At 21.8% G+C, this 17,959-nt stretch overlaps 3 protein-coding genes across 3 annotated transcripts; 1 reads left to right on the top strand and 2 right to left on the bottom strand.

Annotated features, from left to right (window-relative positions):
- Positions 1–242: 242 nt before the first annotated feature.
- PCHAS_1369900 (intron-binding protein aquarius, putative) lies at positions 243–6,908 on the bottom strand (the record flags this gene model as incomplete). The annotated part of the gene is made up of 1 exon (XM_738956.2): positions 243–6,908. One exon carries the CDS (start codon positions 6,906–6,908, stop codon positions 243–245), a length of 6,666 nt encoding a protein of 2,221 aa, XP_744049.2.
- Positions 6,909–9,907: 2,999 nt separating this feature from the next.
- Positions 9,908–10,826, top strand: PCHAS_1369800 (thioredoxin-related protein, putative; the record flags this gene model as incomplete). Its single annotated transcript, XM_016799487.1, has 2 exons — positions 9,908–10,043; positions 10,303–10,826. The coding sequence occupies 2 exons, from the start codon at positions 9,908–9,910 to the stop codon at positions 10,824–10,826; spliced, it is 660 nt and encodes a 219-aa protein (XP_016654769.1).
- Positions 10,827–12,297: 1,471 nt separating this feature from the next.
- PCHAS_1369700 (conserved Plasmodium protein, unknown function) lies at positions 12,298–16,671 on the bottom strand (the record flags this gene model as incomplete). Its single annotated transcript, XM_730138.2, has 1 exon — positions 12,298–16,671. The coding sequence occupies one exon, from the start codon at positions 16,669–16,671 to the stop codon at positions 12,298–12,300; it is 4,374 nt and encodes a 1,457-aa protein (XP_735231.2).
- Positions 16,672–17,959: the final 1,288 nt, after the last annotated feature.

The following is a 17,959-nucleotide window of genomic DNA, read 5'->3' as shown; positions in this document are numbered from 1 at the left end:
AATCGTATAGAAAGTGTAAAATAATAAATAGCATATACTAAAATACACAAAGAAAATTTAATGAAAAAAATTATAAAAAAAAAATGACACTAATATAACCATATTATATAACACTTTTACAAAAATAGAAAATATTTAATATCTTTAAAAATTTAAACTGTTTCTTGACAATGTAACGAAAAATAGATCTATGCTAAAATTATATTATGTAGTCTATTTAATTTATTACTTTATATTGTTATTTATTTTTTTTCAGCAATACTCGAATCATTGCTTAATTGTGCATTTGATAATGAATATAAAACACTATAAAATTGATTCAAATCTTTTATGATAACTGGAGGATTATTGCTTTGTCTTTCTATAGAATTAAAATCCTCATCCATTTGTAGCGAAAGGTCTAATTTATTTTTCTTAAAAAAATATAATGGCTTTTTAAATTCATAATTTTTTTTGTATAAGTTATAATTCCCAACAACATATAGTCCGTATCTTGCTCGTGAAAATGCAACAATCAATCTTTTAATGTTTTTCATATATCCAATACTTTTTGATCTAACTAATGAAATAATAACAAAGTCATTTTGTTTACCTTGATACTTATCAACAGTTGTTACTTTTTTGGGTATGCCGATTAATTTATTATATAAGCAATTCTTTTTTAAAATATCTAATATTAATTCTTTTTGTCCATTATAGGTAGTTAAAATTGTTATCATTTCATTCGGATATCCTATCAGCCTCATATACATAAAAATAGCAACCGCCATTTCTGCTTCTAATAAGTTTTGATAGAAATATGGCACTGGTGTATATTCTTCTGATTCCACGTGTATAAATTGATACGTATATGTAAATCCTGGATTAAAATTCTTTAAAAATTTATCCTTATTTACACAATCTAAATTTTCAATTTGTATATTATATTTACTATAAAAATATTTATAAACATTGCATATTTCATTTCTCATACGTCCTTGCTCATTTAAATAAATTGATGGTAAATCTAATCTTAAAAATCTTTTATATAATGATTGTTCATAATTAGCATAATTTTTTATATATTTATTTTTTATTATAGGAGGTAACTGATTTGAATCTCCTACAAAAATAATTCTTTTTAACTTACTTTTATGATATCTATTTTCTTGAAGTAATAATGGTAAAAACGTATCATTTTCCGTTATTTGTGTGCATTCATCGATTATAATATTATCAAAATAAAATTGTAACTTAGCTATTTTACTTCTATTTATGCTTGCATGTGTACAAGTCATTGCAATAACTCTTGCTAATTTTGTTATTATATAAATTCCTCTCTCTTTCTGACTTTTCAATATCTCAAATGGTCTACAATCATGCAGATGCTCAAAGATCATAACGATTTTTGATATGTAATATTTACTTACATAAAAATCGTCATCCATTCCAAAAATCATATCATTTGTAATATCACCTTTAAATATATCACGAATTTTTTCTTTGTTTTCTTCTTCAACAATAGCCTCATCACTTTTTTTATCATTTGAATTTTCTAAATTTTCTGAATATTCTTCGCTTAATTCTTTTTTTTCATTATTTTTACTAGCAAATATACTTACATAATTCAAGTATAAATCAATGTCAACTTTATATAATTTCAAATTTATATATTTTTTAAAAGGAAATAAAACATTATATATGCTCAAATTTAATGTATTAATTTGATCCTTAGGATGTATAAAGTAAAAACATGCTCTATCCTCATCTAATATATTTTGATTTTCTATCCCTTTATAGTTGTATGCATTTGCATTTTCACTATTCCATATAATATTTTCCACAATATCAGTGTTTTTTACATATATTTTGGGGCACAAAAATAAGTTATATATATCTTGATCGTCAATACATGACGTAATATATGAATTAAAAATGTTATCCATATCCTCAACTTCATTTTTTTTAAACATATTAACATACTTTAAAAAATTTGAAACCCTTTTTTTAACAACATTTTCATAATATTGATTAGCAGATAAACAATTATAAATTTTATTATTATTAGTTGACTCTGATAACAGATTGGCATCATTCAATAATTTTTCTCTTAAATCAATCATATAATTTATTCTTCCATATTTTGAAAAATTAAAATTATCGTCTTCATCATGTAAAGAAACATTATTTAATTTGTTCACAGAATCAGATGCTCCAAAATTGCTATCCCCATTTTTTGATAACATTTTTTCCAATTCCTCATATTCATTTCTTAAATTTTCTATATCCACTTCCCCCATACCAACTCTACACAAATATTTTTGATGAATTAAATTTTCCTTAACAAGCAAATTAAAAATATAATTTAAGCAACTGTTGCTATGTGTGCATATAAGAATTTTCTCCTGTTTTTTATTATTAAATAATATATTTATTATTTTATTTAATATGCTTGTTTTTCCACTACCTGGAACACCTTCGATTATTGTAATACCTTCATATAAGCCACTTTTTATGCATTCAATTTGCCTTTTTGTATAATTTATTTTATTTTTAGTATCATTTTCATTGTTTTCTTTTTTAGCTAGTTCCACATTTGTACTATTTTTTTTTTGAGAATGTATTAAAATACCTTCAAGTGGATAATTTGGATCCTCATATATATTATTTTGTATCCTATATATATCGTCTTTTGTACTTAAATGTTTTATTGAATTATTTAATATATGTTCAAAAATTTCTTTTATTCCCTTACTATCATTTATTAATATACCACAATCATCTTCACTAGCTTCTGCACGTATTTTTATTTTTTTTAAAATTGCTTCAGCTTCCTCCTTACGAAGCTCTTTATCTATATAATTATTCAAAATTAAAATATATTCCTTCTCATTAAATTCGAAGTTAAAAAAAAATTCATTATCATAATAGTATACGCCTTTAATATTTGATATAAATTTAGAAACAAAATTCATATCATCAATTTTGTACTTATTAATTATACAAATATGATAATATAAACTTTCCAACATACTTTTTTGTAAAGAATTTTTTTGCAGGGATTTTTTTTCATTTTCATATTTTATTGGAACATAACTTAAAAACAATGGCTCAATATATTCATTTATTGTATTTTTTATATTTATTTTATTATCTTCACTTGATATATTTATATGGGATAAGTCTATACACACATATGCACCATTCGTTGTGCTAAGTGCATGTTTAATGCTTAAAAATGTATTTAAATAGTTAATATCGTCAATATTTTTTTTTATAAAATTTAAATTTTCTTTATTGTAAGCTAATTTTTTTTTTGAACCTTTCACATTCTTATCCATATCTTCCTTATTATTTTTCGTTGTAGTATCACTTTCATCATCTGAGTCGTCACTATATAAATTACCTACGATTTCCGTATTTTCCTTTTTAGGTAAATAATCTTGATAATATTTTATTGAATTCTTACAATATCCTAAAAATATATCGTGTACCCATGATGGTATAACTGCATCATCTGGGTTCATTATTAAAGTTTTAATATTATTTAAAATGTAATAAAAATTGTTTTCCTTTTGTTTTCGTCTTATTAATAAATTAAATGAATTATATATATCAGGATTTACTACTATATCTCTTTGATACTGTGCATAATCCAAATATACTGTTATTTTTTTCAAAGTACATTTTCTATAATTTTCATCACCTTCGTCACTTTCGAAAGCATTACCATATTGAATGACCTCACACCCTCTTAAATAATTAATTCCTAGCAAATTTTTTAAATCATTGTCGTCAATTGTATTTATTTTATTTTTATAATAATTTGTGTAATTTTTTACACTAACCAAAAATAAAATATCAGAAGGTCTAATCATATTCCATTCGTTGTAAACCTTTTCATGCTGTTTATATTTTAAATCTATTAAAATTTCAGCAGTCACCTTTTTAGTAGTAATATCAACACTTACAATCTTAAACGAGTCGATTTTATTACTCATTCGCCTTTCATTAGCAAAGTATGTATTATCAAGTTGATTTACATCATATACAATGGAATTTAATTGATATTCATTATATAATTTATAACTATATGAACTATTCCCATTATTATCTATCATTTTATATTCTTCTAAATCTTCATTATCATATGTTTTTCTTTTTTTTTCAAAATTGGTAATACTATTGCTACCATTTTGATGTTCTAAACTTGATTTGGTATTAAAATTTAAAAAGTTGGATCCACTTTCTCCTCTTCCTGCATCATATTCATCGTTAATATTATTTTCATCGATTTCAAAAACATATTTACATATCGTATTATCGTTTACTTTTTTATTTTTGGGATTAGTCTCATACACATAATCAATTATGTCTTTCCTTATATCATGATAACTCTGTAATTTAAACAAATTATATATCCTAAATATATAATCGTTTATACATAAGTATTGCAAATTTAATTTAAACAAAGGTTTTGTATAAAGAAATGTTTTTTTTCTTTTTCTTTTTTTATCTTTTAAATCATCTTTTGTATCAATTAAAATATTTTCAAATAAATCCTTTTCGTTAGGATACTCACACTGCTTATCAATATCTTCAAATATATTATTTTTAAAACACAAGTTTTCCATTAATAAAGTTATATAAAATAACTTGTTTTTTTTATTAAATATTCTCATATGTTCAAAAACATAGTTATTATTATTGCTATTTGATATTCCTGTTGGGGAATTTTCGCTATCATTCTCTCCTTCAGGTGTAATAATGTATTTTAAATTCTTACACAAAAACAATAGTTCTTCATCTTTTAATTTAGAAAAGTTTGTTAATAATTCCTTTTTCTTATCCATTAAAAAAACGGATTTTAAATAATATTTTTGCAATATCTCATGTTTTTGAAAATGTTTATAGCAAAAAACTTGAAAATATTCAAAGTTTTTGTAATGCTCATTGTTTATTTCTAAATAAGTTAGTGGATCTCCTGAAAAATTATTTATATACATTTCAATATAATATTTAAAAAGCCTTATTAATTCTTTAAACTTTTTATTTTTGTTTAAAATTGATATTTTACAATAAATAAAGATATTAAAATATTTCATCATAATATATAATATCCTTCTTGAATAAAGCTGACTTAATAAGTCTATAAAAAATTCAATACATTTTTCAACAAACAATATTATATATTTGTTTCTTTGTTTACGATTTTTTCTCATTTTTTTCCTCATGTTCTTTGTAGCATATTTTTTATTCTTTAATTTATTTTCATACTTCAAAAACATCTCTAATATTTCTTCCTTCTTATATTCATTAATATCACCAAATTTGGTGTTTCTTTCATCATCGCTAAACCCATGCATTAAATAAAATTCTATAGAATCGTCATTTTCCACACATCCATTATTATTATGTTTTATATTATTCATCAAGCTATCATCTTGATCTTCATCACTGCTATCAATCTTTTCTTCGAGTAGTGCATAACCAGAATCACCTTCTTTATCAGGTAAATTTGATTTTTCTGAATTATTGATATTATGACTCTGTTCAGAATTAAGAAGCTTCATGTTATGTTCATACTCTTCTAATTCTAAATCGTCAATATCGTTGTCACTACAAGAAGAAATAGACGAATTACTACTTAACTCATCAAATTCTGTGAATTTCCTTTCAATAATATCTAAAATTATTAAAAAATAATTTATCAAGTTATAAAAAAACTCATTTTTATTTATAAACAATATAATATTTTCATCGTACTCATTTATCTTTGTATCATTTTCAAAAGTTATTTTATAGTTACTAGTATACACATTTATTTCACCATATTTTTTATTATTCAAATATTTTTTTTCCATCATTTTTGATATATTATCGAAAAGATTCTTCGCATCTTTGTTTTTTTTAAACAAAAAAAAATTTAAATAATCATAATGTATACGTTTCCATATATAAGGATTACACAAATCCAAACATAATTTGAAAAGAAATTTCTTATCAATGCTTGAATATATGTTTATAAAAAACTGAATTATAAATGATTTTTCTAAAAAATCAAGTTTAAATAAATGCTTCCTATAATTTTTTTTTTCTCTATGAAAATTGTCTATATGATCACCATCATTTGTTTTATTACTATTCTCTTTAATATCATTTTTATTTGTTTTCCCATTATATTCATTGAAAACAAAATTATAATTGATCAATTTCAAAACGTTGTAAAATAAATTATTAAATTTTTGTATTAAAAAAAGTTTATATAAATTAAATCTTTCATTTATTTCATCAGCATCCTCATCGAGGTGCCCCTTTTTTTCCACCTCTACCAGCTTTTCAAATTCATCTATTTTATTGTAAATTATTTGATCCCATATTTCATGTTTTCCTTTTTCTTCATATTTATAACAAATTAAAACAATTAATGATAACATATGTTTTATATATAATAAACGTAACTTATTATCTTCTGCATTATCATTTAAAAAAAACACGTTATTGTTACTTAATGTGTATAAATTGTCATACATATTATATTTTGACCATATTACTTTTTCAAAATATTGAGAATTTTCAACTTTTTTTAAATCATTGAAATTAAATTTTCTTGCTTTCAACATATCATATGTTTTTCCTATAAAGCTTAAAGTATTATCGTCTATTCTTTCACCAGTTTCCACATTTAAATCGTTATCACCATTACTATTTTTATTTATATCGTCAGTAGTTTCTTTATTTTTCATACAAAACAAATCAAAATCTATATGATTAATTACAAATCCAGTTTCATCATAATTCTGATCATCATCATTTTCACCTTTTGAAACATTAGTATCTTCAAATTCATCTATATCATTTCCTTTTTTACCAAATATGTTTATCCATGACCTCTTACCGGATTTTTTATTTTCCAATTTCTTATTCATTTTATTTCATCCTTTTTATAATTTTAAATTTCCATACAAATTGTACTATAAAACTAATATCAACATGTCAATCTGTTATAATGAATTATCACTTAATTTTTTTTTGTGATTTTCTGTAAAAACAGAAAAACATACGTTAAAATAAATATAAAATATAATAGCAAAAAATTTGTTTCCCCTCTAAAAGTACGGCAAAAGTATGACCAATGCTACTTTCCTTTTTCACATGAAATATAAATTATATATATAACATATTCATAAAAATTACATTATATATATAACTTCTTATATCTATTACTCTTTTTTTGCATTTTTTAATGTTACAGTTATTAATATTATTTTCTGAAATCGTCCAATAGTATTTTATTGCAGTGAAATATTAAAAAAAAAAAATCATACAAAATATTAAAGCCCATATTTTTCTCTGCTTATAAAATTTATAATCATAGCATAATTCTTATTTATAAATACGATATTAAGGTTATAATATTTTGTTAATCATGATATAACAATATATATATATAATTTTTTTCTCATTAATGAATATTCTATTAAATATGTTATGATCAATTTAATCTTCACAAAGTTAAATGGAAAAATATGTTATCAATCTGAACACATCATATTTTTTATCTTTACATAAAATTTGATAATAAATAATCATTAACATACAAAAATTTAATATATATTAGAATTCATATCTTAATAGCCATTTTTTATATCAAAATTGTATAGAAAATGGTATTAAACCAGTATTATAAATATAAGTTCAAAAATAATGGAAGAAGATTGTTTTGTGATTCATTGCATTTCTAGCATAGATTTCACTTTTATCATAAACAATTAATTATCAATACTTAATAAATACTATATGATAAAGAACAAAACCAAAATAGGCACACTGCTCAACATGCATATATATAGAGAGGCATCACATTTGTTTGTTATTTATTATTTTATCTCAGCAATTTAATATAAAACACCTTCACAAATGCAAATAATGATATTATCAGTTATATCTTGTAATTTTATTAAATCTTAGATAAACTATTTGTAAATCATAAAAATACAAATATTTTATTATTATAGAAAATGTACAAACAAAATTGTATATTCAGTTGCTATACAACTGTTCTAATGATAACCATAACAAATGTGTAAAAATATAAAAAACAATCTCGGGTATTATCATTTAGGTTTTTTTTTGCACAAAATATAACATTTTAATTCATAACAAATAATAATCATGAATGTAGTACATGTATCATATAAAAATATTATCCCTAAAAAATAGTAATACCGCATATTGTTTTTTTATATGAACATTATTATATATATGTTTAAAACATATTTAATTTTTCCTTTCCCTATATTATACCTTGTTTCTTAAATCAATTTATAAAAATTGATAAACGATTGTTCTAAAAGCATTTAAAAAATTGTATTATAACTAAGGTAAATTAATATGCCATTATTTGTTAAGCGCATTTTTTATCATTTGCATTTAAAAATAATAAATAAATAAAACTATGCAAGTTTCATAATATTAAAACCAAGAATTATACATTTTAATGACAAAAGAAGTTTAATATACTTCATAATTTCATAACAAATTTTCAATTCCTCGTATGTTTCCTCAAACACAATTATTATAGTACTACTTATTCATACTTTTAATTATACTTAATTCATTTCGGCTCTTTTTTATCGTATGCAAATATTTATTTGTTCGTTCTGCAACACACATATTTTTAATCACCATACTAAATATACACAACTAATACACACATATATAATAATAGTTTGTTCTAATTTTCACCTTTCCAAGAATATGATAAAATTACCAAGGAATAAATAATGGTATACTCAAGTTTTATGCTTTGTTAATACAATAGTATGAACATTCATATAAATATTCGATTTTTTTTTCCATTCTTTGCAATATTTTTATAATAGTTAAGCATAAGACTTTTTGTGTTTTCTTAATTATTCATACATATTTTTATAGTTGCTTAAATTCCGTTTTTCATTATTCATGTCTTATCATTTTTGACGCATAGTTAAATAATCAACCATGTTATATGCATATATTTTTTACCTTTGACATTTTTTTACACATTTTTTTAAGTGGGTTAATACTTTGGTTCCAATTTCATCTGTTTTTTTTCATTTTCCATAATCATAAAAGAGGATTTGGTTGAATTAAGAATATAAAATTTGTAAATAAGCAAGTTTTCATTATATTTTTATTATAGTGAATATAATTGAATAGGCAAGTTTTATATTAAATAATTTATAAGCAATTTCTTTTTTTTGATACTAAAAAATAAAAAAAAATACAAACAGAAGTTGAGTTGAAATTGTAATATTTATTTATTTTTATTTTATTTTAATTATTATGGAGCTTGTTTATATATATATATATAATAGTTGTGTGCACGATATAAATAAAAAATAGGAAATAAAATAATACGAATAAATCTTCATAAAAAAAAGAAAAAAACATAATATAATAAATACGGCGCACAACCATTTTTAATATATTAACATGAAATACGTACATTTTGTTAATTGTTAAAAAAATTAAGGCAAAAAATAATGCACGTAAATAAATAAAAAATATTATACATATATAAAATATAATTTAATATAGCGTATTTATTATTAATACTAAATATTTTTATGAATACTAATAGGTACCTTTGGATATATACACATATGTACTTAAAAAAATTAATATGTTTTTTTATAAATTGCAATTTATACAAAATCGTATTTTATTCAACGTTCTAGATTATAATTTATTATTTTATTTTATTACATATTTATTTTTTTAACATAAATAATATATTATTGTATAATAATACATACATTTTTTTATACATTTTTAGAGGCATTTAACAATAATTATTATTATTTTTATACTAATTTTATTACTATTAAGAATTATTTGACATTTTTTTTAAAATCATTTATTTTTTTATTAAAATTTTTTAAAAATGGTAGGTTTTGCAAAAGGTTTCATATTTTTTCTTTTTCTTACACTTTTTAATTATTGTTATGCTCACGATGTAATTGAATTAAATGACTCAAATTTCGAAAGTTTAACACAAATATCAACCGGGAATACCACAGGTTAGTATTATTTTTTTATTTTTTCCATATTATTTTATTTTATTTTGAAAAAGATAAAGACTTTTACATTTATTTTATTACTACTAAGACGTGATTCATAAGTATTACTCTTTGATATGCTTATATTGTTCTATGGATGCTCATCAATGTGTTTGTAATGAAAAATACTGCAAACACTAATGAATATATATTATTATTATCATTTTTTGAAACATAATCATATAATTTTTATTACCGATTTGCTGTTTTCTTTTCACAGGATCATGGTTTATAAAATTTTACGCACCATGGTGCTCACACTGTAAGGCTATGCACAGGGCTTGGACCGAATTAGCTACAGAAATGAAAGGAACTACAAACATAGCAAAAGTTGATGTAACCATAAATTCTAAAACAAGAAAACGATTTAAAATCGAAGGGTTCCCAACAATAATCTACTTTAAAAATGGAAAAATGTATGAATATAAAAGTAATGATAGATCTCTAGAAGCATTAAAATATTTCGTTTTAGAATCCTACAAAAATGTTAAACCATTAGAGGCACCTACCCCTCTTAGCTATGGTGATATTTTGAAAGAATTAGCTCATGAAACATTCTTAAATATTGATAGAATCTATAAATATGCATTCCCTGCATTAGCCCTCATTTCTATCATATCATTTTTAATGGGATGCATTATTTGTTTAGCTATATGCAAAGTATGTTGTAATAAAAAGAATGCTGCCGCTGGCACTGCCGCTGCCGCCGCCACTGCTGCTGCTGCTGCAAAAAAAAAAGAATAAAACATCAAAAGAACTATTGTATTCTGTCCATAATTAGTAACCTATGTGCTTAGTTAAAAATACAAATACAGAAAAATAAATCACGGTATTTCCCTTAGAAACATGAATGCGCACAAAATATAACATAATGTATCAAGACAATACATTAGAAGGCCTATTAACTATGCAGCAAGCTATATAAGCAAAGAAAGAAATAATGCAATACGGGAACATATTTAAATAAAAAAAATTAGACACATAAAAGGACTTTATGTTTCCATTACATATATTTTCTATTTCATATTATGTAGTAAACGTATATGTAATGTCTATTTATTTAAAGTATTTACATCGTCAGTTTTTATAATTCTTAAAGTGAATAATATATATCAATGAATATATTTTGTTTAAAGTATATTTTTTTCATTTTTTTAATTTTATATTTTTAGTATACTAACAAAACATAAAATTTATGAATCATGAAATTAAAAATTTATTATAACATTTTTAATGTAAAAAAAGAAAAAGAAATATTATTTTAACGCTTCATTTTGTATGAGCACTTTTATTCAAGCACTATACTATACAATAATGATTTACGCTCTTATACATTTTTCATCAAGAGCAAATTCTCTTTTACTTTTCCTTCCCTTTTTAATAAAAAAATATTCAAGTTGCTACTATGATCCAACGAGTTTAATATTGATATATTTCCGGTTATTATTATTTTATTTTTCATTATAACAAAATAGTGGACCTATTTGATACTTTGTTCTTTTTCGCATTTTTCATTTTTTGTAGTTTAACAAAAAAATATGCACATTTAACACAGTTGTATATATAAAATTGCATATTCCTATAAACATATCTTAACAAGTCCGTAAATTATTGACTATACATGAATTACATAATTTTCATGACCTCCAAATAGGCAGCATAAATCTGCCAAGAATATAAGTATATTTCACAATACCACGTACCTTATTTTGTTTTCTTTAATTTGTAAAATAATAAAAAAAGAGAATATCTTTTATAGGTCATATATGTTTGTTAATAAAATATGGCTTATCAAAAAGTAAGCATTTTTTAGTATATTCTTCAAAAAATGTTAATATTCATACATTATATGTATGCATTTTCATAAACAAAAAATGAAGTACATGAAATAAATTCACTTTCTACGATTTACAAATTAAATATTTGTGAAAAAAAAAATATATAAAGAGATTTAAATAAAAATACAATGAAATTATCAATTCATACATAAAATAAATGCACAAAATTAATGAAAATATTGGCACATATACACTGATAAAATGCATGGGCAGCATAGCCAAACATGCTATTCAAGTAAATTGAAAAAATACCCTACTTAACAAAAACACTGAGTATGTGTTACTAAATTTAAAATAATTGCATATGCATTGCGCATTTTTATAACCATACTCATCACTACTTTTACTAAAAGGACTCCATATATACATTTATTATTTTAACTATAATTTCTAAATCGATTTCTATAAGGACTTTCGTGATGAATATGATTACTATCTGAGCCATACCCAGCATTATACACATTTGGATTAAATTCATGATTACCCCTATAATATGTTTCACTAGGTGTTCTATAAAAATCCGTATTTCCATAGCTATTCTCATTCATATTATTTCTAAAATTATATAAATCATTCTTTAAATAAGAGTCATAATTATTATTCATATTTGATGTTTTAAATTTATTTGCATTATTCATATAATAATATTCATTCATATTATTATCTCCAGTTGGAATTTTAGGACCATCTTGGTTATCATGCATTCGATTAAATTTCATATCATTGGGAGATGAATATAAATTGGAATTTTTCATATCACTAAAAATATTATCATTTTTTATATTATACATATGTGGATTTTTATATTGTAAATGCTTTGGATCCAAATGATTATAATTAGATCTATGGTTACCATAATCATCATTTATTAAGTCTTCATCCTTTTTACTAAAAATATTTATTTTTTTTAAATAAGCCCATTTTTTATCAGATTCATTTAATTTTTTATTTTCATTTAAATAATTCGAATAATTACCATCTTTGTTATTTTGATTCATATAATATTCATTAAACATATCATTTTCATTAAATCTACTACGTCTTTTATATAACATTGGATTTGTTTCATTAATAGTCATATTATTACCAACTCCAGATGTAAAAAAGTTTCTCTCAGGATTTTTCATTGGGGTTTTACTCATAAAATCTTCATGTGAAATTCTATTTGTGAAACTTTTCATTTTATTAGAAAAATTCTCCCTATATTCATTTGGTTTACTACCGCTTCTATTATATGATATATAGTTATTACCATGATCTGACATATAATCATTATCATAATATTTGTTTCTTCCACTTAAGGATCGTAAAATACCACTATTGGGCATATATGGATATCCCATTCTACTACCCATATTGTTATTTTCATCATTAATGTTATATAAAAATATATTTTTGGGGTTCTCTAAAACTTTTAATAATTTTTCATCTTCATTGTTAAAGTAATCATTCATTTTAGATACTTTATTTAAAGAACTATAAGAAGAATAAACAAATGAATTCTTTATAGTAGCCCATTTTATAAATAACAAATATTCATTATCGTTATACTTGGTATTTATTACATAAACATGTAATGGGAAAAATACTTTTTTATGATTTTTAATAATATATAATAAATTATATTTAACATATTTCGTTAACTTTTTGGTATTTACATATATATATTCATTATATATTTTCCATTCATCTTTGAGTATGGGCTCCTTTTTCATATAAGTCGAATATAACATATGTAATGGATTACGGTTTGTTGGATATGGATTATTTTTTAATGCCTCAATAGCATTATAATCTAAATGCACATTTTTCCTTATCTTATATATATATACATAATCTGTTTCAGTATCGAGAGCTATCAAATGTTTATTATCCAATTTTTCTATTGTAAAAAATCGAACATTCAAAAAATTCCTATGGCTATAATCGTCACCAGAACTATAATATCTTGGTAACAACACATTAACGATATTCTCATTTTTTAAATTATATAAATGTCTTTTAACATCTTGAATATAATTAACAAACATTTTCCTGATCGAAAACTGATCGTTTTCTTTGTTATAATCAATTAAATCTCCTCTTTCGTCTCCACTATCATTCATATATAACTTAGTGTTGGCATCTTTAATAGTAGAAATATAATTATTAAAATCTTTTATATTAATATTTAACATGTTTTCAAAATTTGCATCTTCTTCTTCTAAATTAGTTCCATTCTCTATCAACATTTCTAATATTTTTATTTGTTTCATATTTCCTTCAATATCTGTTACATTATCTTTTAACAAGCCTCTCACCAACATATCACTGCTTTTGTTATTTTCATAATTTTTACCCGCATATGAGTTTAAATCAATAATAATAAAATTGCAATCGTATTTATAAAAATAATCACTATATCTTTTATGCATTCTCATTTTTTTCTTCTTAAAAAAATGACTTACATTCTTTTTTTGTCGCCTTTTTTCAATCTCTCCAGTATATAAATATATACTATGACTATATAAATGGTATTCACAAATTGAATTGTAATAAATATTCTGATCTATAAAAAAACACTTCACTAAGGAAAAACTGTTTAGCCCATCGCTTTTTGAATTCTTCTCATATAAGTATATATACCCATTATCATTAAAAACGCAATAACTATTATTATTTATCCATAAGAAATTTACAAATCGAGAATTATAACAAACATTTGGAATTTCGTATATGGAAAAATAAAAAAAGTTACAAATATATAACGTTTTACTAGTTAATATTAAACAAAAAAAAACATTAGGGGCAAAACCAATCTTTATTACAGATCCATTTAAATATATTCTTTTACACAATTCATAAGAAAACTTCTTATTCTTATTTGAATAATAATCAATTAATAAATCGCAATGACTAATATTATTGTAAACTATCTTCCCATATATATATTCTATTTTTCCAGTATTATATCCCAATACAAAATTATTAATTAAATTACAATTATTCGAATTATTATCAAAACTTACACATGTAACATATTCACAATTATTCTTTTGATCTCTCATTAAATGAGATGGTGCACTATACACGTATTCTTTTAAATCCGATAATTTATATAATTCTCTCTTATACATATGATTATCCATATGTTCTGTCATTGACATATTACTATCATCATTACTGTTCATATTATTACTATGATTACCTCCATATGTATTATTATTTCCTCCCATAAATTTATCTGAAAATTCATTATCATCATATATAAACTGTTTTGGATTTTCATCATTGATAGCAATATCTGGATATTTTTTTTTTATATTTTTCAAAATATTGGATATTAATATATCAGTATATTTTATATGCTCTCTTTTTTCATACCCCAAAATTAAATTGCTTACATGTATTTTCTCATTTTTTATTTCTATATTTCCAATAATATTATTAAAATTATTTTCTAATTGTTTAAAATTAATAAATATCATTTGTGCTTTTCCAGCAAATAATATATCTTGAATTAATTCACCTTTCTCATTAATACAATTTTCGTATCTTTTTAAAAACTCAGAATATTCATTATTATCGTTTCCTCCATCTCCTTCATCATTTCCCATACCATCACCATCCTCATTGCTATTATTATCATTTCCTACACCATTATTTAATTTATTAACAAACATATTTTTTACTTTTTTTAAATGCTCAAATATTCCTGTATTTCCAAAATATTTTTTTTGTTCACCATTTAATACATATTCCAAATCTTGCTCTCTATTTCTCGCTTCTTTTAATTTATAATCATAATCGAAACTATGAATAAATGGTAAAATTGATGACAATATTACTATACCATTATCATTAGTATTATAATTACAATCCACACTATTATATATAAAATGTGGTGTAATATATTTTCTTCTTAAAAGAAAATCTTGATTTATTATTCTTGGATCATCATGCTTTTTTAAATATTTCATATATTCTTTTACATTTTGATCAAAATAATTTGTTAATGAATAATTCTTTATATTATTATAATCCAAAAAATTAAAATGAAATATTTTACTTAAAAATAAAAAAATACTTTTTACACAATCTTTAAAAGATAAAAGTATATGTAAAATATGTATTAAAATATTATCTGATTCTAAAATATTTTCAATTATAGTACTTCTATTTGTATCGAATGAATATTTAAGATTCATTGATTCAATTCCATGTTCATCTTCTTTCTCCTCACGTCCATCTTTTTCATCTCTATTTATTTTTAATTTATAATATGCATTATCATTTAAATATATATATTCTTCATTATTTTTTATCATATTTCTTGATAAATTATTTGGTTTCTCTTCTATTTGATAATAATTATTTTCTAAATCCGTTTGATTTGTTATATATTCATAAACATTTTTTTTATTTGCATGTATATAATATACTATTTCATTTATTTTTACCAATTCATTGATGTTACTTTTTTTTGAACTACTTTCTCTTTTTTTCAATTCATTCTCTTTTTTTAATCGTTTTAAATATGAAAATTTATCATCTTTCTCAAAACCGTTTAAGGTATTGTTATATTTATCATATTTAGTCTTTAAATAAAAATCCTTTTCATATTTTTCTTTTTCTAATAATATATCATCTTTCCCTTTTATGATATCTCCACCTTTTAACGTATCTTTATTTATTCCATAATCATTGTTGTTATTTCCATCGATCTTGTGAATTCTTTGCATAAAATCGTATTCTCCACTAAAGTCATTCATTATGCGCTTATTTACAATTCTTCTTGTTTTTTTGTTTTATTCCTACTTCTTTTTTGAGGAATGATGAAGAAAAAGATAGTGTGGAGAAATGCACACCTTTTGTAAAACTTCTTTAAGTATACACATATAAGTATATATTTTTCTTTTACTTGAAAAATTTGCAAAGTGTCTTTTTTACTACATAAAATTTACGATACTTTGAAAAAAAGGAAATTATTTTTTTTTGTTTTTTCTCCTCTCTTTTTCTCTTTTTCTTCTCATTTCAATTTACATTATGTTTAAAAGCACACATTTATATCATATACTTATTGAAAAAAACAAATTGTATAACTAAAAATTTGTATTTAAAAATAAACGAAAATGAAAGAAATACGTGTTGAATAAAAAATGGTATAATAAACTATTTATTTTTTTTTACATTATGACATAATAAAACACATGAATACGCATATATTAACAAAAAAAAAAATGATAATCTTTCATAAAATATAGTTTTTCTTAAATTATCATTTTTCTCCAGTATATAAATATGTATGTAATTGTGTGTTGATATATTAAGTATTGATGTCTTTGTGTATATGCATTTATGGACGTATTAAATATTTGGTAAAAGGAATTAGGTTATTATATATCCAAGCAATTCGTATTTAAATTGTTATGTAAGTTTTTTCCCTCCATATTCATTCTTGAAAAAGGATGAAACTTACATAGAATAAAACAAATATTACATAAAAAAAATATATATAATAAAAAATACAGAATGTCAGTATAATAAATAACAAGTTATATATATTACATTATATACTACGAGAGAACAATTATTATATTCTTCTAAAAAGTTAAAAATAAAACAATAAAAATAAAAATACTTAAAATATTACATTAATACCAGTCAAGAAGTTTAATATAAAAAAATATTAATATAAATACGCATATAAGTTACCTATACATTCATTAGGATTGTAACACATAAAGTTAAAATAATATTTCATCATTTTGTATAATATTAAAAAAAAGAAAAAAAATAAGCACGAGTTTTATTATATATATATTTTTTTATATGCATATTATAAATATATATATGTAAAATAAATTATATTCATATTTTTTATTACGTATATTTGTAAATATACGTACATAATATAATATATGCGGGTATGATAAAATTTTATTGAGATATTTGTTTATTGTATTATCATTTTTTTGTAAGTTAATTATGGCTAGTTTTAATTGGCTATTCTTTCATTTTTATTTTATGTTTTTATAAAGTATTAGAAATTTTTAAAAA

Source organism: Plasmodium chabaudi (assembly GCF_900002335.3).
Source record: "Plasmodium chabaudi chabaudi strain AS genome assembly, chromosome: 13".
Classification (NCBI taxonomy): Eukaryota; Apicomplexa; class Aconoidasida; order Haemosporida; family Plasmodiidae; genus Plasmodium; species Plasmodium chabaudi.
This window is presented reverse-complemented; position numbering and strand designations above follow the sequence as displayed.